The following is a 27,420-nucleotide window of genomic DNA, read 5'->3' on the forward strand; positions in this document are numbered from 1 at the left end:
AGGCCAGAGGTGTGGGAGGGTGAGAGGATTCACCACAATAGGTGGATCCATTGAAATACCCTGCTGAGGGGAGCAGCAGGTGAGACTGGAGAGGTTTGCTGAGCCATATGTGGGTAGCTGCAGTGGCTGTGGATGGCTTCATATGCTGAGACTTAACCCCTTGCACCACCAGGGAAGCCCAACCTAGGTTATATCTTGATCCAGGTATTAAAACATTCCTCTAGTATTTATTGGTTTCCAACCCACCCCTTTGCTTTGTGTGTGTGTGTGTGTTTGTGTGTGTGCATGTGTGTGCATGTACACATGAACACATATGCAATAAATGCCATTAGGAATAGAAATTTGTTAACTGTGGTAGTGATGGTGGATGTTAATAAAAATTCATTGAGAGCACTCTTTCCTCTCTTCCTCAGCCCTGGAAGCCATGTCAAGCACGGTAGGATTTGCCCAATGGTCTGGAAGAGAACAGAGATCCAGGAAGGCAAATGGCCCTCACCAGGATGACCTCACCAGGCTGTGAGGCTAAGCAGTCCCATTAACTCCAGGCGGAATACCCAGGTGTGGGCTGGGGTGGGTTGGGGAGGATGGGGGGATGGGGGTGCATGTTGAGAGGAGCTCTTCCTGTGAGCACAGTCCTCACACCCACTTCCTCCAGGGCTAGCCCAGGCTCAAAGGGGTGAGATTTCCCTTGAGAAAATAGGACTGCTGTGCTAACTTTCACCTCCCCTCAAATGACAGCTCTGGAGATCCACACCCAGTTTCTCTTTCCTCTAGTTTGGAGTAAAGAGGGTAGGAAAGATTTCCCTTTACAGAGGAGGAAACTAAAACCCAGAGGATTTTTGTGCCCTTCCAAGGGCCCTCCTCACACTACAAATGCAAGGAACTTTGTTCACTGCCATCTCCAGCAGATTCCAGGATGGTCACTGAGCTAGAAGCCATGCCTGCTTGACTCCAAAATTAGTTGGATCCAAAATCCTACTTTACCTGTCACTTATTTTGCATCCTGCCCAGCCTGGCGCATTACCAGGTGGGTGACATCCCATGAGTATTGTGCCCATCCACTGGGCAGAGCAGGTCCTGCTTAACAAGATGGCCCTCCCCAGCCCCCTAGACCCTTGAGTCCACAGCCCTGCACCTTTGCTCCCAGCCAGCAGGGGGTGCACACACTACTCCTAGTGGGCTTGTCACCAGCCCCCAAGTGACCTGCACAGAGGTCTCCTCTCCCGTGATAGAGTAGGTGTTACGCTTACTTGGTAGGTGGGGGGCACTGTTTGAACCAGCCTGTTTCATGTGTGTGGTCCCCCGCAGGCAGCCTCTGACAACGTGGGGGACTGACATTAACTGGGAGGTGTCTACCCAGGCACTGTGGCGGTCACGTGACAAGCGTCAGCTCAAGACATCATCTGAGGTACTGAAACAATCAGTTTTACAAATGAGAAGTCTAAGGCACTGTTCTACATCGTTCTATTTATTTTAGGAAAGGTTTTCAGATTTATTTCATGACGTTCATAAATTTTGCTCTGTACCTGAGTGACAAATTCCTCTACAGAACTTACAAAGGTCTCTAACTAAAGCATTGGCTGTTATTCTTTTTCCCAAACTGCCTTTGGAGGAATTACCCAACAGAATAGATGTCCTGCAGCAGCGACTCCCTGGCATTATTATCACTGACGGAGTGAACTTGACACTTACCATATAAGCAATGTTGGTTTTTTTAGTTCAAAAAAATAAGATAAAGTTATTAAATGGGACATGATGAACCCCCCTTTTCCCCACAACCATCCCTTATATCCTCCTGACCCTTTCCCACTTCCTCTTTTTATTTATCTACGCATCCAAGATCTGGGGTGTAGGCCAGTGGTGCAAGAGGTGAGAGGATTCACCAGAGACAGAGCAGGGAGCAGAACAGGCAGACTGATGAAACACACTGCTGAGGGGAGCAGCGGGCGAGACAGGAGAGGTCTGCTGCGCCATGGACCCCATGCTGCAGTGGCTGGTGATAGCATCATAGTGCTGAGACTTAACCCCTTGCACCACCAGGGAGGCCTCTCACTTCCTCTTAACCTCAGAAACTCACTGTGTTTATTAATGTTTGCTAGTTTTTATAAGTAGTTTGCTTTGTCAAATCTTCTGCTGTGAAGATTTCCATTCTGACTTGCTTTACTGCACACAATTCCTGCAGACTGATTCTATTTTGCTGTCAGTGGCAAACTTGCACCTTCCCTTGCGGCTGAGTGGCAGTCTGTGGTGTGGACGTGCCCCATCTTAAGGGTGCAGACTCTAGCAGCGGGTACCTGGGCTGTTGCCATGTCAGTAGGACTGCATTTGCCTCATTTTAAAATGAAAATACTGAGGTTTGGGGTTGTTAAGTGACTTATCACCCCCTCCCTTGAGACCTCCTCTTTCCATTTCCAGGTATGTGTGCATGTGTGTGTGTATGTGGGGGGGCGGGGGCGGTGTTAGCAAAGGCCTGGGCCTCCAGAGAGGGTTGGTTCATGGAAACAACACTTCTCAAAAGACCCCCTCAGTTCTGCCCTGGGGCTACCTTGCTCCTTGTGGTTTGTCACTTTTGCCCAAGACTCTGGTGGGCCTGCCAGCTCTGTGCTGTTCTCACAAGGCACCCAGAGACACTTCCTCCTGCTGTCAATCCCAGCCACCTGGCATACAAGTGGGAGTGTCCTGGATAGTGAGCTTGGTGATGTGTTGGGGCACAGAGGGTCAGCCAGGGGAGGGGAGAGGCTACTTAGCACCTCATAGGACTATGAGCACACCCCCTCTGCCACTTGACCTGCAAGAAAACAGACTCTGGCCTGGGCAACCAGTGGTCCTAAGTACTTAGTTGGCAACAGCAGAGCCAGGGCTGGAACCCCAGAGGCTAAGCTGCCAGTCTTTCTTCAGGCTTAAGTGGGTTGTATTTTCCAGGGCTTATAATTGCCTCCCTCCATCACCTCCACCACATCTCATGTCCCATCACACCCATCCTGTCCTAAACACAGTCCCCTGCCCCTCTTCCCTGGAGGCATTCCCACCCAGAGGCTGCGGGGGATCTCGCTTAGAACACTTGCACTCTATTCCCCTTTGACTTTTTTTTAAGATTTATTTATTTATGCATATAGGAACTGGGGTACAGCCCGGAGGTGCGGGTGTGTGTGTGAGAGAGGATTCACCAGGGACAGAGTGGTGAGCAGAACAGGCAGATTGACTGAAATCCACTGCTGAGGGGAGCAGCGGGCGAGTCAGGAGAGGTCTGCTGCACCATGTGGGTCACCTCCCTTGCTGGAGATCAAACTCATGCTGCAGTGGCTGCTGATAGCTTCATAGTGCTGAGACTTAACCCCTTGCGCCACCAGGGAGCCCCCCTCTTGACTTACTTTATCTCCTCAGCTGATCTTTGAAATAAGCGAGGAGGGCAGGGCAGAAGGAGAGCTAGGGCACTGTGCCAAGGTGCTCAGACACTCAGACATCTGAATTGAAAACCTGGCTGGGTCACTAACTTGCAGTGTCTCGAGAGGTCATTTCTCTTCTCTGAGCCTAGGCGTCCCCTCTGGTCTAGCTCAGGGCTTCGCATATCCTACCGGTGGAGTCAGCCTCTGGTCAGAATGGACAGGATCCTGCCCCAGGTCACCTACAGCGGCCTCACTTACCTTTCTTAAATACTTGGACTTTTGTGGGGGAAGGAGGGCAAGATTCTGAGAATAAGAGAAATGTGGAAATCGTTCTGAAAACCATTCTGGAATTGTAGGCCCAGGGAAACACTCGAGTCTTGCGCTTTGTATCTCTCACCCCTATCGCTGGGAGAAATGACACAATATTTCTCTGGTGGGCAGAATAGATTGTCAGGGCTGGGAGGCAAGGCCAGGCTCAACCTGGCCGGGTGGAGGGGCCAGCAGAAAGTAAAGGGCCAGCAGGCAGAAGGGGGAGAAAGAGGGGCCTGGAACAGGCTTCTTGGGTAAAAGAGGCCTTTTTATAAAGGTCCTGAAAGTGAGAACAATAAAAACAAATAATGGACATTTACATAGCAGACAATTCAATAATGTGCAATATTTTAAAAAAATCAGTGGCCACCGGTAAACACCGCCAGGGCTCTGAGGCAACAGGGAGGGGAGAAGGAAAGGAACGAGGATATGAGGGATGGTGGGGGCAAAAAAAAGACAGTGGCTGCACTGAGCCTGCAGCTCCCACTCCTTCACTCCTCTGGGCCCCCCTGGCTGGCCCCTGAAGTGAGCAGCCCCCTCGCCCACAAACCTGCTGTGGGGCCCAAATGTCCTTGCTTGAACCCTGCCCCACGCCCCCGCTGCTAGGCGCCCCAGGGCTGGGTGGATGTGTGTCTGGCAGAGGCTGCCGTGGCCGGCTCTCCTGGAACCAGGCTCTGGGGCCATGCGGCCAGAACACACCAGCCTGTGACCCGTGAGCCGGCCAAAAGTCAGGTGGGACACCAGGCCCCTAAGGCAGGCCTTCCTGGGCGGTGGAAGCCTCTGGGCCTCTCAGAGGGACCAAGATCTGCCTGTTTTGGCCAGTGGCAAGCCCTGCTCTGCGTTGTGTGGCTTTCAAACATTCGCTCCTCCTGGGCTACAAACTACACTCTAGCGTTTATCCTGTAGCTGGGCTTCTGGCCCCAGGTAGTCAGGGACCACCAGGCTGTGCGTCCTGCCAAGCTTGGCTCTGACCTGGGGAAGAGAAGTGCAAACGGCTCGGGGAGTTCCACCAGCACGCTCAAGGTCATCATCGTGCTTGATGTCATTGCCACCGTCACCTCCTCGTCGTCCACTCACCCGCCTCTGATGGCTCTACCCTTTATTAGCTGCGATACTTTGGGGGGGGGGCCTTCATTATGGTCAGTCCCATATTCACCTCAGAAGGTCTCAGTAGGAAAAATTCGGAGAACCTTGGTTAATCACCTGCCAGGCACTGTGTTAGGTACATCATAAACTTTATTTTATTTTTTTAAATTTATTTATACACAAGAACTGGGGTACAGGCCAGAGGTGAGGGGGGTAAGAGGATTCACCAGAGACAGAGTGGGGAGCAGAACAGGCAGATGGACTGAAATACACTGCTGGGGGCAGTGGGTGAGACAGGAGAGGTCTGCTGAGCCATGTGGTCGCTCCCTGGCCAGGAATCGAACTCGTGCTGCAGTGGCTGCGGATAGCTTTATAGTGCTGTGTCATAACCCCTTGCGCCACCAGGGAGGCTCAGTCATAAACTTTATTGAGTCATTGCCACAACCCTGTGAAGTCGAGCTGTTGCCATACTCTTGGCTTCAAGTAAGAGCATCCTCCATTCTACTGGATTGACTGGGGGTGCCCTAGTAAACCAAAGGAATTGGTCTCTGGAAATAGTCCAGGGGTGGGTGGTTCTGGGGCAGCTTAATCCAGCTGCTCAGCTGGGCCACCAGCTTTCTGTTCTGTCATCTTTAATGAATTGACTTGCTTCCCTGAGCAGTTGCCTTCCTCACAGCAAGATGGGTGCTGTGGCCCCTGCCACCACGCCAGACATAACATCCCTGATGCAGAAGGAAAGTTGTTTCTTTCATGTTTTAAGAGCAAGGGAATATTTCCTAGAACAGATCTCCATACACTCCCCCAAAAGATCCAGCCCTACATCTCATTGACCAGAAGTGGATCACAGATCTACCCCAAAATTAATCTCTGGCAAAGGAAATGGGTCACCAAGATTGGTTCTGACTAATCAGGGTTCCCCTCTCCCTACCTGGGAAGAGGTGGTGAACTGAAAAAATAAAATTGAGGACACCAGGGAAGAAAGCAGTGACAATGGGACAACAACCATCAATGTCTGCCACGCAAGTAATTATTGTTATCTCCCATTTTGCAGATGGGGAAACTGAGGCTGAGGCGGAGTAATGACTTAAAGTCTCAATAAGAGGCAAGTTAGTCCTGAACTCAAAACTGTCTAAAGCCTCAACTCTTTCTACCATAGGACATAGATATATATAGATCCATAGGCTGTACCAAACAATATTCTACGTCTGTTGTGAGTAAGAAAGGTTATCATATCCATGTCTACTTCAAATTCTTGCTGGAACAAGGGCAGGTGTCAATAATACACATATATACCCACATACTATTTTACTGCCAATAAAATTATGTTATGAGAATTTACAGTCAGGTCTGTTCATTTGACTAGCATTTATTTAGGGCACTAGGTGACTGTGGGGACAGCTGGGTAAGCCCTAGCCTTGAACTTCAAGGAGGCTCCCTTGGGGGAGTTGAACAGGTAACTACAACTCTTTGTGATATATACAGATTGCCATGGAAATAGGGAGTCCTGGAGCTGAAGACTAGTTTCACAGGAGACGTAAAAACTGATTTGGGTTTTGAAAGATGCAAAGACCTTCGCTCAAAGAATAAGAGGGGGACAGCATTCTTTCCAGGCAGAAAAAAGAGGGCTGTTAGGTGGGGGGACCTGAAAGTTCACACTGCATTAAGGAACAGAGAAGACTTGAATGTGGTCAGAAAGTAATTGCTGGGCAGGAAGAGGCAGCAAGGGGCTTGGGGCAGTTTCCCAGGAGCCTTGTGTTCCTGGCTAAGGAGTTCGTTGTGATTCTGTTAGGTGCCTAGAAGATTTTTTTTAAAAAGATTTATTTTATTTATTTATACAAGAACTAGGGTACAGGACAGATGTGCGGGAGGGTGAGAGGATTCACCAAAGACAGAGCGGGGAACAGAACAGGCAGACTGACGAAATATACTGCTGAGGGGAGCAGCGGGCGAGGCAGGAGAGGTCTGCCACCTGTGTGGGATTCTCGCCAGCCTGCCGGGATCGAAGTGGCACTGTAGAGGCTGCGGACAGCTTCACAGAGCGGTGCTCAACCACCTCTGCCACCAGAGGAGGCCCCGCCTAGAAGATTTTTAAGCAGGGAAATAGAGTGATTAGATTTAATCTGATTTTGAAGACTTGGATCCCCTAGTGAACCCAAGTGAATGTGAGCTGGAGACATATTCACCATTGGCATCAGCACTGTGCCCCTCTGCACTTGGGCTGATGTGGGTGTTCAGGGCATGTGGATTTTCCAAGGGTTGGAGGAGACTCAGCAAAACTATGAATGCCTTGAATGCTGAACGAGCACAGTGACTCTGGATCATTACATCTTAGCATGAAATGTGTGCTTACTCTCTTCCAGGCACTCTGCTAGCTGTGTGTCCTGGCACAAGTTACTTAACCTCTCTGAACTTCTGTTTCTTCATCTATACTACTTCATTAGGTATAGATTAGAAGACAGAATGCAATAAAACACTTAGCACCATGCCAGACCCAGGAAAGGTACCCAGTGAATGTTAGCTGTGCGGGCCATCGTTGCTATGAATGCTACACAGCCTGAGCTGTAAGCATCTTCCCGACCTGCTATGGGGGCGATGCTTCCTGAAGTCTGTAGTTGCCCTGGGCAGAAAGGAAAGATTCTATTGCAAGAACCATGACAGCGTAACTAGTAAACAGCCTTCAAACTCCTGGGTGAGCACAGCCAGGAGCTGAGTCCTTCGGTATCCAGTGCTGCCGCCCCTGCTTGTTCCTTCCTCTCCTGAGGTCTCCGGGTCCTGTGACCACAGGAAGCAGCCTTCCCATAGGAGAGTAGCTGGGGCAACTCTGTTCTCCAGGTTCAGGGCAACCCCGACTCCCCCACCACCAGCGATGATCTCTGTTCCTTTCCCGAGAACTGGCTGAAAGGCGTGCACTTCCCAGCTGCCTCTGCTTTCCAGAACCAGCTCTGTCCTCTGGGTCCCCTCAGTCCTTTTGTCTGTCGGATGGATTTCTCATTTTGCGCGCAGATTTTAGATCCATGCTTGCATGCAGCTGTGTGTGTTTGGGGATCCAAGTGGATCTGGGCTGGCATGGGCTGGGATTGGCACCACCCTGAGCAGCAAGAGCCTAAGGACACCCTTTGCCCATTATGGCCCATGCTTGGGTGGGTCCCCTCCCTGCTGGATGAGTAGTCACCCCCTGCACTTTTCCATCTAATCTTCGAAGTGTTCTTTAGGCAGAAATTCCAAGAGCTCCTAACTTGAGAATGAAGTTCAAACCCTGGCCCCCACTGTTCTGAGCCTATCTCCAGGAGACAGGGTACTTCAGCTCTCAGACTGACATCGAGGCAGCTGCAGTAATAAAAGGCTGCAGCAGTGAAGGACAATCAGGTCTGTTAAACCACACCTTGGTTTAGCACGCTGAATGCTCACACATCTTTCCGGCACGTGTGCCTTGTTGCTTGACTGGATTCTTTGCACAAGACCTGGCTGTCCCTTCTGGGTGTCTCTGAACGACATGTTCAGCCCCTTCTAGAAAAACTCAAAGCACAGACACTCCTCATACATTTTCTTGGAAAGATTCTATTGCTGTAGCCTGGGAAAATTTTCCAAACCAAAGCTGACGATGAGAAGGATGAGGATGATGATAGTGATGATAAAAAGAGGTGGGGGGGGGGAGAGATGGCTGAGCAAATGCTCCTCCTAGTGATTGATGTTCAAGGGAGCAGACTTGGATTGTAGGGGAAGGAAAAAAGGAAGGGCTTTCCAGGTTAATTTAAACATTTGGACTGTTTGTTTTAAAGGCAATTTCAAAATAGTTGGCCTCCCCAAAGCAATTTTTTGGAATCAACCCTTTCTTCCCCCATCTGGAAAGTTTTCACACCAGAGGCCCCACTCATTCCTGAGCTTTGGCTTAGAAAGAGGAACTTTCCCAAGATCCCCTGCCCTCTCTCACCCCGCTGACCCCTTAAGGAGTTACGTTTGCTCCAGCTGCGATCCATCTGTGGCGCCATTAGGAAACAATCCGGAATCCTCTGGCTGGAGAGGTAAATGAAGAACGTGCCCTCATGACACCTGAAAGCCGGTCAATATCTGCAGAGAAGCACAGGGGCCAACTTCCGATGGAAGAAGTCAAGCACTACTTCAGCATTTGTATACAGAGAGTTCATATAGCGAACTTTACAGAACTGCTGTGCAGAAGAGCCAGCTGTGAGCCCCCAGGAAAAGTTTTCAGCTTTGCAGATAAAAGTGCTGACCAGCCCGAACCCCCTACTGTGAGACGCAACAAATGAAATTCAAACATATTTACAAGGATTCAAAAATATTTTCACTTACTCAAGAGCTCTCATCTTTTTAATGAAAAGCATAACATCTTGCTGAAAACAAGCCTTTGGAACAACAGAGTAAACAGAACCTTGTAGGAAATACCAACTGGTCTTCACCCGCCCTGTGGGCACGTTAACAGCGGCAGTTTTGAGGCCAGTGATGGGATGACCATCTCCTAGGAGGTTCCTTGCCCTTCCAAAGATAGACCTCAGAGGGCCCTCAGAGATCAACAAGGACCTTTAAATACATCGAAGTTGGCCAAACAGGACAGGCCTGAGCAAGGGGCTTCGTAGGAGGGCTGAAGCCCGCACAGCTGGCAGCACAAGTGTCACCAAGCTCCCCTGGGGGCCAAGGGAGCTGCAGCATCCACTGGGGTCCTTCCTCTCAGTCTCTTCTGGGTCAGCACTGTGGACCTTTAAGTTTGTGAGAGCCTCCTGCACTGCCTGGTTCTAGAACAGCTGGCAGCAACTGCCTAGCTACACACTATCTTATCCAACCTGCTTACTTTCCTAGCTCCTGAGCTTCTGTAACTTTTCACTAACGTCACTCAGCCAGACAACAATTAACCGCCATGGGAATGCTTTGAGAATCCAGTATCCAGAGTGAAGCACTCCATGAAGTCCTCCATTAATTCCTGGTGCTAAAAGCGGATATGGAAACTCAGGGGGTGAGGGGATGGCCTGTGTCCCAGGGGGCCACCCAGCTATTGTGAAAGAGGCCCTCTCCCTACTTCTTCCTGCTCCTACTGACCCACTTCAAACACTCCCTACAATCTACCTCTTAACACCTCCCAGGGCCACAGGCTAGCACTGCTACCCCCACACTGGTGGAACCAGCCACTTCTCTTCCAGGTCCTTTCAGAGTGTAACCTGCATGGTTGCCATGGAGAACACCCCCTTCCCTGGTACCTTTTGGGGCTTTGTGACCCTAGAAGGAAAGCACCAGGAAACCCCACAGCATTCTCCCTCCTGAAAACAATGGCTTCCAGGGTCTGTGCCAGACACACTCACAACACCCAAAATAGACTCATTGTCCTCTTGTGCAATATCCAGGAATTTGGTGAAACTCGTCATTTTTCAGGTTACCGATAATGCAAGTTTGGAAACTAAAACAGGAAGGAACACGGGCTGAAAAAGCTTTTATCCAGCCCACAGCATTTCTCTTTCCAGATGTAAGATAGGTTTTTCTGTTTGTTTGTTTCTTGTTCCACCCCCCGCCCCCCCCCACTAAGCAGTACTTTGGTGGGGTTAAAATTAGCTAGCAGCATTCTGGTCACATGCTAGACAGCAAAACAAAAGGGAGTTGTTCCCCAGAAGCTCCTGAAGCAGCCCTGACAGACTTTCCTAATCCATGGACTTCTGGGAAGCTGGCTGTTCAGGCCTTGGTAGAGGGGCCGCACCTCCGGCTTCCCCTGTTGTCATCCTGCTATCGGGGGCAGAACGTGGGCAGTGTCCAGGCTGTTTGGAATCTCAGGGCTGGCTTCCATCTGGAAAGACACTCAAGAGCCCCCAAATGGCTTTTGTAAACCTTCCCATTTGAGGCCAGTCAGGGCGACTCTTCCCGTGGTTAAAATGTAAAAAATCATACATCCAGCTACGTGTGGCAAGCTCTGTGCATAGATTCTTTATCTCTGGACCCTGCTGATAGGGGCTCCTCACAATCCTCTTTGTTCTTCCAGCTTAAAACTGTCACCAGAAGCCCTGGATGAAAAATACAGCCTCTGATCCATGTGCACAGGCAGGAAACCCCTCTCACGCTCTGTACTGAAACCTGTCCGTCAACCTGGGGAAGGAATCACCACCACAAAATGTGCTTTTGGCTTGCCAAAGCTTAGCGGTTGCGAGAGCCAGAAACCCAGCTGCCTGGATTGTCTGGGGAAGGTGGGTGGGGTGGGGTGGGGTGGGGAGGGGGGAGAGAAAGGGCTTTCTGAATCACCTGATTTCTGCCTCCAATTCCTGTTTCATTCCAAGCCAAAACCCACCTCGAAATGTCTCAAGGGCCAATTGGTCCTAAAAATCGAGTTGAACACTACCCTTTCAGCTCTGTGCCTGCCGGCAAGATGAAGCAGATGGCTTTTATTGATTAATTTATTTGTTGGAAGGGGCTACTCAAGTCAGGAAATTCCAGCGAGGCAAGAGCGCATTGCCCTGGCCGGAATTGCCACGTTGATCCTTAGCTGACACCGAGAGAGAGAGACAGGTTAAAAGAAACTGCAGCTCAGTCCCGGGAACCTGGGACATTTTCGGTGTCCCCTGTCCCAGCCTCCAGGACAGCGGTGCTCGTATGAAGGAACACCTCATTCGGGACAACATTCCTGTCACTCAGGGGCTCCTGTGAGCTGTGTAGGGCCTGCTTTGTCAAAGGCTTCAAAGCTGAACAGATCTCTGCCTTGGATCCCATCCTGAAGCCCCTCATTATACACACAGACCCACACAGAAATTCCCACTGCCTTCATGCCCGGCACAAAGTCCTCTTTAATAAACATACACCATTTTTCAGTGGAACAGCCTCAAGGTGTTAAAAGTACACAAAGGTCTGAAAGCTGAAACCCTAGATCAACAGTGTGCTGAATATATTTAGCAGAAAACATTGGAAGTCACAGGAAAAATACGTTCTCTTCCTGGGATGTTAAGGAAGGTTGAGGTTTAGGAAACCTTCAGGAAATAGCGAGTTGGGGTGAGAAGGAATACTGGCTCAATGTAAATAAATCACTAAGCGTCTTTGGCCTCCATAGGCCTTGGCTGGAATGGAGTAATTCATTTTTCCCCCATTAAACAGGCCACCCGGAGAGTTGGCATTATAGACCTGAGCATGTACCAAATCGAACATACTGTTTTGTTTCTGTACATTGAATCTGACTGTGTTTCAAATAGCAGCTCCAGCAAAATGGGGGGCCCTGCCGTGCAGATTGGTCACCCTCACCCACAGCATAAGCCACAGGCCTGCTTTATCTGGGAGCGCCCAGTGTCTGTGTCCAACAGGAAGACATGGTGGTTGTTGCTGCCCAAGGTGATGATGTCATGCTTATTCTCAAGCCCAGGGTTCTAAGGGTCTGGGTTGTCTGCTGCAGTAAGATGGCTCCAGAGAGACCCAGATTTCCTGTAGTCTCAGGGCAGAGAGAGAGAGAGAGAGAGAGAGAGAGAGAGAGAGAGAGAGAACAGGAAAGGACAAGCTGCCGTTCTCCCTAAGATGGATGCTGCATGATGTAAGTGGCTGGCTAAAATATCTGGCATCCTTGCAGTTTTAAGTTGCCAGCTAAATATTATTAAAAAGATAAAATACACGCAAACTGTGCAGAATGCAGGGCTGCTGTGTTTACATCCGGGTTTTGATGACTCAAAGACTTACACTAGGGCTTGCTGAAAAGCTCTATTAAAAACACAGCTTTGTGAAAACCCCCAGGGAACAGGAAGCTGGGGAGTGTGCATGATTGTTTGGGTGGGGGGGCTGGGGACAGGGTGACCCGCCCCTGGACGGCAGGGTGGGCCTGTGGTCCTGGCTGGCCCTTCAAGCCGGCAAGTGCTTAGAGGTTAACCTCCCCTCGGCTTCGGAACCAGAGCAGGGAGGGTTAACCTTTTTCCAGAACATTTATTTCACCATCTCAGTGACTAGAGGGAGGAGGGGCAGGAGCGAGAGCCTGCCGCGCTGAGAGGCTGCGGATCACAAGGCCATTCTGATAGCCTCCTGTCCCCATGGCAACTGCAACGGCATTTATCAGTTCCTTCTGCGCACAGGCACAGCAAATCTGCATTGCACATGGCAGGCTTCCAGCATTTCAAATGAAAGAGCACTTTGAACGGCTGCCAAGTTTGGAAGGAGCAGAACTGTCAGGGCTGCTTAAAGCTGGCAGTTTATACTGGGGAGGCATTCGCTTCCCAGCATCCTCCGGGCCTGGCGAGCTGCCAAGTACTTAGCGGAAGCTAAAAAGTAACTCGCTCCCCCCCCACCCCCCTGCGCCTCCAGCCCTGCCCTCCCCTCCCCTCCCCCTGCGCGCTCCCCCCTCCACGCCATTCACCGCAGTGCTCTCAAAATTTTCCACATGTCCTGTGTCACCAGTGCAGACTGTGCAATGAAAACCAGAGCGCGGGCTGCCCACTAGCGGGCTTTTATTAATGGGGGGCTGGGGGGGGGGTCAGGGTTAGGCACTGACAGCCGGGACAGCCCGGGCTGCGCTGGACCTGCCCTCACCACTGGGTGTGTATGTGTGTGTGGGCTGTGTATGTGTGTGCCTGTCAGCCTTGCACATACCTTAATAAAAATAAAATTAAAAGTAGTCTCAGAACTGTAGACACCCTGAATACCGGGGGCGGGTTTCAGTCGGGTGCTGGGGAGCCGCCTGTGGGGTGGGAACCGAGGTCATGGGCTGCGTTGCTCAGGCCCCGGCTTTCCAAGAGCCCTGGGGAAGAGGTTGTTATTGAGAATGAGCCTGTTTCTGGAGCTTTCCTTGAATCTCTCGGGTGTCCTGGGGAAAGCGCTGAGGCCACGGATGGGGAGGGAGTTCAGAGATGGTTTTCGAATGGAAAGTTTACCAGATAACTTGTGTCGTGCACAGCCCAGAGCACTGGGTTTCTGCTAGCAGAGATTGGCATAGTGTTTACTGTGCTGAGTTTAAAAAAAAAAAAAAAATTATAATCTGTACGGAGATCAAGGGCCGGAGCTTTATTTTCCAGCACAAATAGAAAGAAAATTGTCTGCCGCTTAGGCACTTGGATAGCGTTCAGGAAAACTATGTCTGGCATTAATTCCAAAGTGGAGGTTTTGGTTCAAGCGAGGCCCATTAATTTCAGTAAACTGTTTTCACTAGTCCAGACCCCGCTGTGCAAGGACTATTTATTACCTTTTGCTAACCTGATGTCTGCAGAGTTGTAAAGCAAAGGGGGGGGGGGACCCAGGGTGGAGATATCTATATCTTGGATCAAATGGGTTTTGCACCTCCCCTTTGGGGGCCATGTTTTATGGGGCGTTTTCTAGCCTTGGTTTTTCTTTATCAGCCCAGTTTTTTTTTTTTTTTTTTAATTCATCTTGCAATGAAAAAAAATCCCAATAGAAAGGAATCTGGTGAGAGCAAATACCTATCTCCTGCCGCTGTCAGAAGGATCCCTCCCCACCACAGGGCTGTTCTGTGTTGTGTCCCTGCCTTCCAGGATGTAGGTCCTGTGCAGAGCCCGACGTGATGGGATCCACCCTGACGATCCGGTCTAAAACACACGGAGACAGTCAATTTTGGCGTTTGTTCTCCCTTAGGAATTTTACCAGCTGCCTTAGAAAAGCACATAAATTGTTCCCCCCTTTTTTTCCATACCTCCTTTCTTCATCCCCTCTCCCCAGTCCATCTTGATGTCATTTCAAAGAGAAGGATGAAAAGGGGGGATTTGTCAGGCGGTCAGGTTTGTGAATATGTCTTTCCAACACACACACACACACACACACACACACACACACACACGCGCGCGCGCGCGCGCACACACCCAGGCACGCAAGCGCGTGCGCGCGCACACATACACACCAGCTGAGAATGTTAATCAGAATTAAAAGCCAGTCAGTGCTGTTAAAGCATCAAACAGGCAGATCTAGTGAAGGGGGGGGGCGCATATAGGGGTGAAGGTCGAGGGAGCGAGAATGAACGATCATTCAGGTCTCTGCGTTGACTTCCTAAAATAAAGGAGGGGAAAGGTAGCACCAATTTGGTCAGCTTGTGAAATGTCAAAATTATTGGTCTTTCCTTTTAACTACGCCGCCCCTCCCCCTCCCCGCCCCGCCCCTGCAGAGTCAAGTTTTGTGCATTTCCCAAGTGTGATTAATCTTTGGCAGAGGCCAGAAACAGGAGTAGGTTTCTTGGCTGCCCGCTCTGATAAACAATCTGTTCTCGGGGAGGGTAGGTGAAGGGGGCGTAAGTGGGGGGGGGGGTACTCTGCGGGCGTGGGGGGGCGGGTGTGGAGGTGGCGAGGAAGGGGCGCTTGAGGCCAGCCTTGCTCACCCCAGCAGAGGCCCGCCCGCCCGGAAAATGCAAGTGTCCTTCTTTTGGAGCGCGTGGTTTTGGGGTGGGTCAGGTTTCCTGCCCTTAAGAATGTGAGCAGACAGTGGATCCATTCTTGCTGCCAGTTCACAACGTCCAGGAAACCTCCGAGGGACACAGAGGGGGAGGGGAGGCAGGGGAGGGGAGAGGAGCCGTGCGCAGGGAGGCTTTGGACCCATTTCCAACGCGCCGGGATTTGCAGCCCCCCGCCCCGGCTCGCGCGCAAAGAGACGCCTGCAAGGGGGAAACCGAGGCAGTCACCGGGGGTCCTGGGCGGGGCGGGGCGGGGGTGGTAAGAAGTGTTGTAAAAGCCGAGCAGGGAAAGGCAGAAGATGTTCAAAACAAAAGCAAGGACTGTTTCGCCGCGTTGGGAGTCGCTGGTATCGAAACTGCAGGCAAGAAAACTGGCTGTGGATTTTGCAGAGGGTTTATTGTGCGGGCAACCAGGCAGAAAGCAGCAATATGAAAAAGTGGGGAGGGGGGCAGTCCACGGTTGAAGGGAAATCAGTGTGGAGAAGGCTGCGCACGGCTGGTGGGCTATGGTACCGAGGAGAGTGCGGCGGAACCGAATCAAAGATGAATAATAGGCTACCTTTTGGAAAAGGGATGCAAGAATATTAATAAGGGCGAGAAACCCACTTCTCAGCCTGCAAAGCAAATCCCAGTCTCATCTCCTGCCGCTTCTCTGTACCCCAGGGCGCAAGCACGTGTGCGCGCACACACACAAGAGAGCACCCCCCCCCCCCGCCCTCAACCGACCCCCCCCAAACACGCACGCCGGTTTACCTGGCATCCAAGAAGCCTCATTGAGTGAGGCTCGCTTTCCTTTGGATTTAATTACATGAAAATGCTGAACAAAACCTGTAATTACATCCTTAGTCCCTGCCACTCAGCCCTGCACACTTCCTGCCTAGTTTTTTTGTTTTTTTAAAGAAGAGGTCATTGCCTCTTTTCTTTCCAAATTGACCAAAACAAAAAATTTAAAGCCCCAAATAAATCCAACTCCTCCAAGCTTCAGCACCACCCCGATTGGGGAGGGAAAGTCCCTTAAGGAGAGAGGAGGAGGCAGCCTAACTTTGCACTAGTCTGATTCTAGCTCTGGGGTCCAAGGCTGTCACTGTTGCCACGTCCCTCAGTGCAGAACAGAGGTGCTGGGCTGGCCACACCAGGAGGAAATCCTCCAAGGGCAAGATGAAGAGTGTGGACAGGCCTCTTTCCAGATATTTTACTTAGAAGTTCTTGAGGTGGAATACACATGGCTGACAAAGGTTCACCTTCCTACAGCCCTAGGCATTAACATATGGAAGTTCCAGGAACCCCCTGAAGTAGGAAGAACCAGTTTTAACATCCAAAACATTTGACAGGTGAGGAAACTGAGGCCCAGAGAACAGATTGCTCTAAATCAATCATATGGCTGGTGCACTGTTGAGCCAGCCACTGCCTCTAATGACTTTTGGGCTATTACATCAGGAAACTAGGACACCTAAAAGGAAATGAAAGCTTCTAGATTCTGGACTAGAGCCATTCTGGCTTGGTTTATCATTAGAGCCCCAGGACTATAGAGTGTACTCTAAATCTACAGTTGAATAACTGGATGAAGGGCAGATGAAGGGCAAAGGTAAGGAGCGGGGGAATGGAAACTGGCCAGGCCCTCTGAGCCAAGTTTCTGATTTGAAACAAAATGTAAGAGATGAGAATAGTTTCACACCCACTAGGGTCATACCAAGGCTGTTCCCCTGCATCTGGCTAGAGAGGGACATTCAGGTTAAAGCATTGCTGGACCTCTAGCTGGGTTAGAGTTGGGAAGTCACCTTGTTCCCTGACTGGCTCCAGGGAGGCCTAGGCTAGGTTTGACTGTCAGCATTTAGGGCTCTCCTAGGCTGGAAGAGCTTTTAGGTCACAGCCATCAAGTGGCCCAGCCGCCCTTAGTAAGTATAACTCAGTAAGTTCCTGAATACATAAATGTGTTCCAGAACTTCAGATTTTCCTCCATCACCTCTGCCTAGGACCAGGTTATAGAACACCCTGGAAGAGAGAGAAAAATCTCAGGGGGTTGCCAGGGAAGCATGGCTACACAATTTTGCTCAGAGCTAAATGGTGAGTGATTTTAACTCCAAATAACCAGTTCTAACTTGAACATAACCTTGCATCCACTGGGACACTAGTGGCATTCTTACCTGCCAACTACTGCAGGGAGAGGCAGTTTCTTGGCTGCATCTGGGACCACCCCCCACTGGCCAAAGTCTACCAAGTGGCAGGAGAAGGAACGCTGGATTTAGAGCCAGTGACCGTGGACTTTTCATTCTGGACCCTCTCTGGACCTGCTTCCACGCGTATACAGGAAGGTGCTGAAAGGAACTCCTAACTCACGGGGTGGGTGTGGGGATTGATGAGATAATGTCTGGGAATTACACTTCGCAGCCCTAGACAAATGTTGGTCACGCTATTGTTCATAAGCTCTTCCATTTTATTAAGTGGATTATAATATTGTCTCTTCCATCCTAAACAAGGAAGCGGACAAAGGCGGCTGAGCAAGTATCCCCAATTTAAAGACTAAGAAACCAAAGTTCAAGTGATTGTCACAAGGTCACACAGCTTACTCAGGGTCAGCCAAGTGCAGGTCGAGCAACACAACGGTAAATATGTACTCAACGCTCAGCGCCCTCCCTTCCCCTGCCGAGTTTCGAGCTGAACCGCCCATCTCGGGCAAGGCAAAATATTTGGAGATCCTGGCCGTGCGCCCCAACCAAGGACAGCCGCGATGGCCGCCGGCCTGTGCCAGACTCAACCCGGGGACCCTGAGGCCGCCGGGCGGGCTTCCCGCTCGAGGCCCCGCCTTCTGGCGGCCGGGGCAGGAAAGCGCCGGCGGCGCCGGGTCTCCGAGGCCGGGCGGTGGAAATCCCCGGCCCTGGTGCCGGCCGGTGGGAGCCCGCTGGCTCGCGGGCCCGGCCGAGGTCCAGGCGCTCGCGGGGAGCGGGGGGAGCGCCCGGGGCTGCGCGCACCTGTGGCCTCGACGGCCCCAGGCCAAGCTCACCGCCCACTTGGCGTCCTCCAAGCCCGCCAGCCCTGCAGCCCTGCTCCCCCCTTCTTGGGGTGTGCGTGGGTGTTTGTGTGAACCCAACCGGGTCAGCGAATAGCACCCTTGTCTGGCGCTTCTCTTTTCCCCCACCCCTCTAGGCCTGGTCCCCAGGAGGTTCATTCCAGGGTTCCTTTATTTGTGGACCTAAAACACACACACGCCAGCTTTCGCTGAGGGCAGCGCTGGGCTCCCCCTGGCCCTGGCACGCGGGCGAGGAGAGGAAGCGGGAGGGGCAGGAACCAGACGCGCCTTTCTTCCCTTGCCTGCTCTCCGCCCCTTCAGGAAGAAAGCAGTCAGCGGTCCCGCCGCTCGCAGAGGCCGCTGTGCCAGCACCAACCACTACGTCCTCTTTTTGCTTCCACCCAATTTTGCACGGAGCGAGCGGCTGCCCGCGCGCCCCAGGCTGGGCAGGTCTTGGCGGGCGGGGCGGGCTCCCCTCCCCCGGGGTGCTCAGCGAATCGCGTCGTGCCTGGGATTTCACGCTCGAGTGGCTCTTGCGTAACCCTATGCCCCGGCCTACGTTAAGACTTTATTATTATTATTATTAAATACCAGGATTAATCCTTTAAGAAAAGGCAAATACTTCCGCCGCGGAACCGGCGCTGGAGTCAAAGTGTAAATCACCATTGCAGCCTCGAGGCCCCCCAGCGCGAGGGCCCCTTGGCTGTCTCTGCGGACCGGCCCAGGTCGTGTCCTTGGGGCTCTGGGAGCGCCCGGATGATGGCCTCGGGGAAGCTGGGCATTTGCTTTCAACTTGCTCTGATAGGACTCCAGAGGGCCGGGCCGAAGAACAGGGACCTGCTCACCGCAGCGCTGTTACCAAAAAAGGCCTTTCTCTTGCTGGAGTGCTTGGCTGCAGTTGGATGGCCGAGGTTCAGCCCAGGCCTCCTCCTCGAGGACCAAGCCAGCTGGCTGCGGGAATGCCAGGCCAAAGAGTACCCCGCGCACCCCATCTCTGTCACAAAACATCAGGGTGTGTGGTGCAGGACAGGTGGGAGGCTGCAGGGAGCTTTCAAGAGCGCCTGTGCTCACCTTCAAGGCAGGGCCTGGGGCCTCCCGGGGAAGGCCAAGTGGATAGCTGACTTTTGCTCTGTTTAGCAGGAGCAAACAGATGCCTGCTCGGGTGGCAGGCTCAGAGGAGCTTTGTACATTTTTCTTTCACATGATTCAGCCTGGTTCTGCTCCTCTCCCAGACCAAGTGGCCGGAGATCTCTTAGTCTCTCCAAGGAGGCTTTGGTTGCTCCCCCTATCCTTGACCAGCTCCTTTCCATTGTGGTGGAAATATGGTCAAATGAGATTGTCCTTTGGGGGAAACGTATCTCCAAAACACTAGTATTCTTGCCTCTCAAAATCCCTGACCCAGCCCCAAAAGGGCCAACTCCAGGGAAAGACAAAATTTATCACCATAAATGATGGTGATTCTCTGTGGGGAAGAAGGTGAGCAAATCAAGAGAGCGAAGCTAACGGAAATTTGTTTAAATGTATGTTTATCGTGAACTCAGTGTGTCTGAAGGCCCCCAGCATGTATGTGTATGTGTATCTCTTCTGTAGCAACAGCAAAGACACAGACAGACAAGGAGATGGAGACATATGTGAGCGCATACCAAACATAACACTATGGCAAAGAACCCAACTTGCTGTCTCTAGCAGTCAGGCTGGAGCGTTGAGGCTGAACTGCTATTCGTCCACATTTGTGCTTTAATATAGGGACAAGCTGAATAAATACTAATGTAAAGACATGGGTTAACCAGCCGAGTCAAAGCGAACGGCCAGCCCCAAGCCCGGGGTTGGTGGGGATGTCACACCGCTTCCCAGCACTATGTTTTGACTCACTCCAGGATAGCTGTGGTGTGGGAGGGCTGGAGTCTGGAAGGGTGAGGCAGTGCTCCCAGCAGCTCTTCACAGAGGAATCACTGCCGGGAGCCAGCGGGCCAGGGAAAGTTTATTATTGTTGGGGAGTGCACAGTGAGCTCACTGTTTTGCAAAAACAGAGAAACTGGCTGCTTTGAGATGAAAGAGGGGCGCCATAGGGCTCTTCCTTTCCCCATGCTCCCCATCCAAAAAACTCCCTTTAACCAAGGGCCTGCACATGGGTGGAAGAGGTAGTGCTGGGGGAAAGGGAAGTTGCTGATGGGGGGGAATAGGCTCTGAAGGTTAAGTGTCAAAATAAAAACAAAAACTTCCTGTTGCTTTACCTCAACTTTATTACAATTAGTAGTAATAGTGATAAGAATAATGATCCTTAGTTTTATGCAATTTACAAAGTGCATTCACAGGGTAGCAATAGCGCCAATATTAATATCAATAACAATAACCAGCACTTACTGATGGCTTCCTGTGAGCCTGACACTGTGTTCACGTATAGCACAGGGCTGAGGCAGTGACAGATCCAAAGTTTCTGAATATGGAAGAACTCAGTGGTACAATCTGTTTGGAAAGGTAGGATGAGAGTTGGTTAAGAAGGTGTATTTGCAAAACACATTCCAAGAGGTTGTATTGATATGTAACAAAGAATGGGGGGGGGGTGGGAGTAGCTGATGGAAATGTTGTGCATCCCAAATCACCTCTGAAGGCCTAAGATTGTCAAAGTCAACTCCCAACTCAGATTTACTTCATTCTGACCCTAGCTCCATCTTTAATGGCCATGTGACCTTTGGGCAATTTATTTACCCTCATTTCCTAGCCCGTAGAACAGTAAATAATAGAATCTACCTTGTAGATAATATTGTGGATTAATAATGATGCAAATGAACCACCAAGCAGTCTGTCCCATGGCAGGTCTCAGTGAGTTACCTCCCTTTATGACAAGAAACAAAATGAAATCTCAAACGCTAGTAAGTTCGAAGCTATGATCCCGTTGAACAGATGGGAAACAGAGAGGTTGTGTGAGGGTAAGTAACCAGCTCAAGGTCACAAAACCAGTAAGGGAGAGGAAATTTCAACCTGGTCTGCCAGAACCTGCAATCCCATTCTACTTCCCTTCTTCTTCAGCCCTGCCCAGGGTTATCTCAATTTTCTTTGAGGGGTGCGGGGTGCGGGGAGGCAGGCCCAATACTTGGAAGAATCAGTTGAAATGCCCCCCCCCCCCAGAGCTATGCCCCACATATCTGTTCTGCAGTAAGCAATCACGATGAGCAGCAAGTAATCTTGTAAGCCAGAAGAAAGGAAGGTCTTGCTCCTTGCAGGGCACTATGGAAGGAAATCACAGCACGTGAGACAGAAGTTCGAAAACTGCGGCAGTGCCTTAAAAAGAGCTATCACTATTATTAAAACACTGCCTCTACCTCCTTTCATCAAGCCTGGAAAAACCACTCACCTGTTTGGCCTCTCAGCACCTCCCCTCCCTGCCCCCCACTGCAGCTGTGCGCCGCCAGTAGACTGTTTTCCTTACAGGCCTCCGGGTGCTCGTAGCTTCTTTGGAGATCTAGCCAAAATGTTTAGAGTGCAGCCGGGGGGAGGAGGAGCTCGCCCTGAATTCATTGAGCTCCGTCGCTGAAATTCGGGCTCTTAGACCAAGGCTCGACAACAAATCGCAATGGCAGTTTCGGGAAGACGTGGAAAGCAGCTAATTTTGCAGGTGCTTCGGCATCGGCGGGGGCAGCGCGTGCAAGCGCCATAGCAGGGGCGGGGAGGTTTGATCGCGGATGATGAAACGGGTAATACCCAACGTGCAATTTACCACGAAAACCTCGGAGACAGGACATTTAAATGCACTGCCTGGGGGGGCTGGGGGGGAGCGGGATCGGAAACGACGTTTGTGATTTTTCACTGCGTTTTGACTCGTGGGGGGGTCGGGCGGGGAAGCAAAGGTCACGGTCTGCTGAATTTCCACCCCCGGCCCGGCCTCGCGGCCCCCGCCGGCCGGGCCTCAGCTGTCGTCCACACGCGGCGCGGGGGAGGGGCGGGCGGCGGCGCGGGGGAGGGGCCGGCGGGGAGGAATCCGGGCGCCCCGCCGCGCATGCGCCGCGCCGCAGCAACAAGTGGGCGCCGCAGACAGAGGAAGTGTAAAGGGGCGGGGCCGGGCCGCGCGCGGCGGTGACGTCAGCGCTCCGCCCGGGCGGCATCCCGCGCGGCCGAGCCGGGGACAGCGCGAGCCGCAGCGCGAGCGCCGAGACGCGCCTCCGGAACGTAGCGTAACAATCACAACCCCACATTCCCGGCGAGGCGAGCGCGAAGGGATGCGGCCCGGGCCGCGGCGCCGCGGGAGCGCCCTGCCGCCGACGTGAGCGCCGCGCGGCCCGGGGCGGCCGGAGCCTGCGAGCGCGCGCCCCGCCGCCCGGCTCGCGCGCGTCCTGCCGGCTCCTCCGGCCGCGCCGCCCGCCGCCCGCCGCCGAACGGCCGTTGCCGCTGAGGGGAGACGCGCCTCGCGGCCGCCGCGCCCTCCGGCCCCGGCCCTCCGGGGACCAGCGGCGCCAGCGAGACCGGACCCGGGGCGCCGAGCCCGGCGGGCAGAGGACGGCGCTCGTGGGGGGCCCCTCGCGGGAGAGGACGGCCCGGCCCCCCTCAGGCTTCCGCGCGCCGGCCGTGCCGGGGAGGGGGCCGAGCGCCGGCGGCCGCCCGCGCCGGGCACCCCCGCCCCCTCCCCCCGGGCCCGCGCCGGCCAGCCCGGGGCCGCGGCTCCAGGAAGAAGGCGCCGGGACGCCCGCCCCGCCGGGGCCGCCGCGGGAGGCGACGGGCGCGAGCCCCGCGCGGAGCGACTAGCCCGGCGGAGGCCCCCCGCGGAGAGGCGCGGCGCGGCCGCCGGGGCGCAACTTCCTCGCCCCCCTCCTCCCCCCGCGGCCGGACGCCCGCCCCAGCCCGCCGGCCGCCCCGGAGGAGCAGGCGCCGCGGAGGCCGCCCGGGCGGGGGCCGGCCGGCCGCGGGGCCGGCATCATGTCGGCGGCGCAGGTGTCCTCGTCCCGGAGACAGTCCTGCTACCTGTGCGACCTGCCCCGCATGCCCTGGGCCATGATCTGGGACTTCTCGGAGCCCGTCTGCCGCGGCTGCGTCAACTACGAGGGCGCGGACCGCATCGAGTTCGTGATCGAGACGGCGCGCCAGCTGAAGCGGGCGCACGGCTGCTTCCAGGACGGCCGCTCTCCCGGGCCGCCGCCGCCCGTGGGGGTCAAGACGGTGGCCCTGTCGGCCAAGGAGGCGGCGGCCGCGGCCGCGGCTGCAGCGGCGGCCGCGCAGCAGCAGCAGCAGCAGCAGCAACAGCAGCAGCAGCTCAACCACGTCGATGGCGCCGGCAAGCCCGCGGTGCTGGCGGCCCCGTCCGGCCTGGAGCGCTACGGCCTGAGCGCGGCCGCGGCCGCCGCCGCAGCCGCCGCCGCGGTGGAGCAGCGCAGCCGCTTCGAGTACCCGCCGCCCCCGGTGAGCCTGGGGAGCAGCAGCCACGCCGCGCGGCTGCCCAACGGGCTGGGGGGCCCCAACGGCTTCCCCAAGCCCGCGCCCGAGGAGGGCCCGCCGGAGCTGAACCGCCAGAGCCCCAACTCGTCCTCGGCGGCGGCGTCGGTGGCGTCCCGGCGCGGGGCGCACGGGGGGCTGGTGACCGGGCTGCCCAACCCCGGGGCGGGGGCGGCCCCCAGCTCGCCGTGCCCCCCAACCTGCTGCCGCAGACGCTGCTTAACGGCCCGGCCGGCGCCGCCGTGCTGCCCCCGCCGCCCCCGCACGGCCTGAGCGGTCGCGGGCCCCCGACGCCGGCGCCCCCGGGAGCCCCCGGCGGCCCCGCGTGCCTCGGCGGCACCCCGGGCGTCGCGGCCGCCTCGTCCTCCGCGGCGTCGTCGACCTCGTCGTCGGTGGCCGAGGTGGGCGTGGGCGCCGGTGGCAAGAGGCCCGGCTCGGTGTCGAGCACCGACCAGGAGCGCGAGCTGAAGGAGAAGCAGCGCAACGCCGAGGCCCTGGCGGAGCTGAGCGAGAGCCTGCGCAACCGCGCCGAGGAGTGGGCCAGCAAGCCCAAGATGGTGCGCGACACGCTGCTCACGCTGGCCGGCTGCACGCCCTACGAGGTGCGCTTCAAGAAGGACCACTCGCTGCTGGGCCGCGTCTTCGCCTTCGACGCCGTGTCCAAGCCCGGCATGGACTACGAGCTGAAGCTGTTCATCGAGTACCCCACGGGCTCGGGCAACGTGTACTCCAGCGCGTCGGGGGTGGCCAAGCAGATGTACCAGGACTGCATGAAGGACTTTGGCCGGGGGCTCTCCTCCGGGTTCAAGTATCTGGAGTACGAGAAGAAGCACGGCTCCGGAGACTGGCGCCTGCTCGGGGATCTGCTGCCCGAGGCCGTGCGCTTCTTCAAGGAGGGCGTGCCCGGCGCCGACATGCTCCCCCAGCCCTACCTGGACTCCAACTGCCCCATGCTGCCCACAGCGCTGGTGAGTCTGAGCCGCGCCCCGAGCGCGCCCCCCGGGACCGGAGCCCTGCCGCCCGCGGCCGCCTCGGGCCGGGGCGCAGCCGCCAGCCTGCGCAAGAGGAAGGCGTCCCCCGAACCCCCGGACTCGGCCGAGGGCGCGCTGAAGCTGGGCGAGGAGCAGCAGAGGCAGCAGTGGATGGCGAACCAGAGCGAGGCGCTGAAGCTCACCATGTCGGCCGGGGGCTTTGCGGCGCCGGGGCATGCGGCCGGAGGCCCGCCCCCGCCGCCCCCACCCCTGGGACCCCATTCCAATCGGACCACCCCGCCCGAGTCAGCCCCTCAGAACGGCCCGTCCCCCATGGCCGCCCTCATGTCGGTGGCAGACACTCTGGGCACGGCGCACTCGCCCAAGGACGGCAGCTCCGTGCACTCCACCACCGCGTCCGCGCGGCGCAACAGCAGCAGCCCGGTGTCGCCCGCCTCGGTGCCGGGGCAGCGCCGCTTGGCATCACGGAACGGGGACCTGAATTTACAGGTGGCACCTCCGCCGCCTAGCACCCACCCGGGCATGGACCAAGTACACCCCCAAAACATTCCAGATTCCCCCATGGCCAACAGCGGGCCCCTCTGCTGTACCATTTGCCACGAACGTTTGGAGGACACACATTTCGTGCAGTGCCCATCCGTCCCCAGCCACAAATTCTGCTTCCCTTGCTCCAGAGAGAGCATCAAGGCCCAGGGGGCTACCGGCGAGGTTTACTGCCCCAGCGGGGAGAAATGCCCCCTAGTCGGGTCGAATGTACCTTGGGCTTTCATGCAGGGGGAAATCGCGACTATCTTAGCTGGGGATGTCAAGGTGAAAAAGGAGAGAGACCCTTGAACCGCCTCTGCCCCAGACCTGCTCCTCGCCCACCCAGAGGGCCCCTACCCTACCCAGCTGGGGCCTCCCTCCCCTCACCCCCAAGATGTAGAATTGTGAATATATCAAACTGCAAAAAGTTAGTCTTATGTATAGACATTATTTTCGTGGTATGTTTCTATATTTTGAAACAAAGGTATGTAACTTCTTTATTTGAAGGATAAGCTGGTTTGTGTTAAGCAGTATAATATTGGTTGGATCATTTGCATCATATTCGTTAGCATTTATTTGGTGGCAGTGTTTGCCTAGGTACAGAATTAATAGCCCTTAGCAACGACTGCTGCTGGTGTGTATTTTTGTAAATGTTATGCACTCTTTGAAAGGAAAAAAACACACACAAAAGAAAATGACTTTTTTTTTTTTTTTTTTTTTTGCCAAGGCCAGTGTTGCTGCCTAAGAAAAAAATGATGCTATAAAAATGGTGAAAGCTTCCTTCTGAACAGCCCCAAGTGTTAAAGTCTTCACTTTATTTTGTTCTGTTCTGTTTTGTTTTGTTTTTCTGTTATGTTTGCAAAATGGTAAGAGGGGTGTTGGGGGGGCGGGTGTTTTCTGTTGCAAGTTTGTGAGGGAAATGTTTTGGTTTGTTTCCACTGACCTGAATGTGTTGGGTCTTCATGTGTTGTTTCGTTTTTGCTTTCTTGATGCACGGATGCTTTTGAACAGTAGAGCGAAATGCTAGACATGGAGAATCTGCTCTGTTTGTCCTTTCTACATTTCTGTAGTTTAACAGAACACTGTAATGTGCCTTGGAGCTTAGTAACTTGTAATAAATTCAATTGCTATTAATTCTGCTCCGAGTCAGTAAGTTTGTTTTTCTAGGGCTAAGGTCACAGGGCTCCAACATGGGGGACACCTGCCCTGCTTCCAACATAGAAAACCAGTGCTAATACCTTTGACAACCTGGGGAGATGGCATCTGTGTAAGGCCCTTGCACCAGCCTGCCTGCCTGCCTGCCTGCCTGCCCGCCCCACCCCCTCAGGACCAGGCTGTTTGCATTTACCTCTTGGGGGCAGGGCAGTTGCTGACTAAGCAATTCTGTTTACTCTTCAGCATCTCTTCTGGATGCAGCCCCAGCTGCAAATGGCATCGTCAAGGAATGCTTTTTGGTGCCTGGCCCTGTGGCCATGTGTATATGCTGATACCCAATACAGCTGTGACTTGTGCAAGTGGAAGACACCCCTCACTCCCTCAAACCAGAGTACTTTGCCTCTTGGGTGCGGCAGACATCACGGTTACTGCACATTTAAAGCAAAATGTCACAGCACTTGGGAACTGTCAGTGGAGGCTGGAGGAAGTGGGCAACTGAGAAATAAATGGCAGGTACACTCAGCCAGAAGAGTCCCTGCAGCCAACGGATGCACCTCACTCATTACACATACCCCTCCTCCCTTTTTGATAAGTATGTCTGAAGGTAGGACACTTGGCTTGTTGGTCGATAGTTGCAGAGAATGGGCAAGAGAAAAAAAAAAACAGCCCAGTTCCTGAGGCAGAGGTCACTCATGACACCTAATAAAACCCATTCCCACTGGTGAAGAAATGTAATATTCACCAAATCAACTTTTTGACAGCATGTGTGAAGTACAGAGGAACAGGGAAGGGGACACGGGACTGAATTAGTCTTGAGAGCGCTGTGCTCCCTGGGCTGAGACCAGACTGAATCCCTCCCTGAGCTGGGAGAAGGCAAACAAACCTGATTTGAACCTTGTACTTTCCTGGAGGCAAATGGAAGAAGAGTAGAAAACAGGAGGGAGGAAGCAAAACAGAACTAGAGATCCTATCTGAAATTCATTCTTGGCCACACCCCATTCTTGGTCGGTGCAAGGTGGGCCAGGGCGGTCTCCACCACGGCCTGGGGACCAGAAAATCAAAAAAGGCCAAACTCTTGGCATCCCCCATCTAACTCCCATCAAAGAGGGAGCATGAGGGTAGGGAGGTGGGTATGGGCACAGGCACGTTTGGGAAAAAGCAAATCACCAGTTAGCCCAGAACACT

At 53.9% G+C, this 27,420-nt stretch overlaps 1 protein-coding gene and 1 long non-coding RNA gene across 15 annotated transcripts in view; both read left to right on the forward strand.

Moving 5' to 3' along the window:
* Positions 1–10,950, forward strand: part of LOC119239338 (uncharacterized) — a 42,417-nt gene extending 31,467 nt beyond the window's left edge. For all 14 annotated transcript variants that reach the window (XR_005123812.2, XR_008550499.1, XR_008550501.1 and 11 more), the window contains 3 exons: positions 414–558; positions 1,309–1,408; positions 10,762–10,950. This is a non-coding gene — a long non-coding RNA (uncharacterized LOC119239338). The remainder of the gene's footprint in view (positions 1–413; positions 559–1,308; positions 1,409–10,761) is intronic.
* A 12,071-nt stretch (positions 10,951–23,021) lies between these two features.
* Positions 23,022–26,214, forward strand: IRF2BPL (interferon regulatory factor 2 binding protein like). The gene is given in 2 exon segments (XM_037503811.2): positions 23,022–23,723; positions 23,726–26,214. Coding segments are annotated over 2 exon segments (2,337 nt in total). The 5' UTR covers positions 23,022–23,050; the 3' UTR covers positions 25,390–26,214.
* The last annotated feature ends 1,206 nt before the right edge of the window (positions 26,215–27,420 follow it).

This window comes from Talpa occidentalis, unplaced genomic scaffold (assembly GCF_014898055.3).
Source record: "Talpa occidentalis isolate TD23 unplaced genomic scaffold, MPIMG_talOcc4v2.1 talOcc4.11, whole genome shotgun sequence".
Lineage (NCBI taxonomy): Eukaryota > Metazoa > Chordata > Mammalia > Eulipotyphla > Talpidae > Talpa > Talpa occidentalis.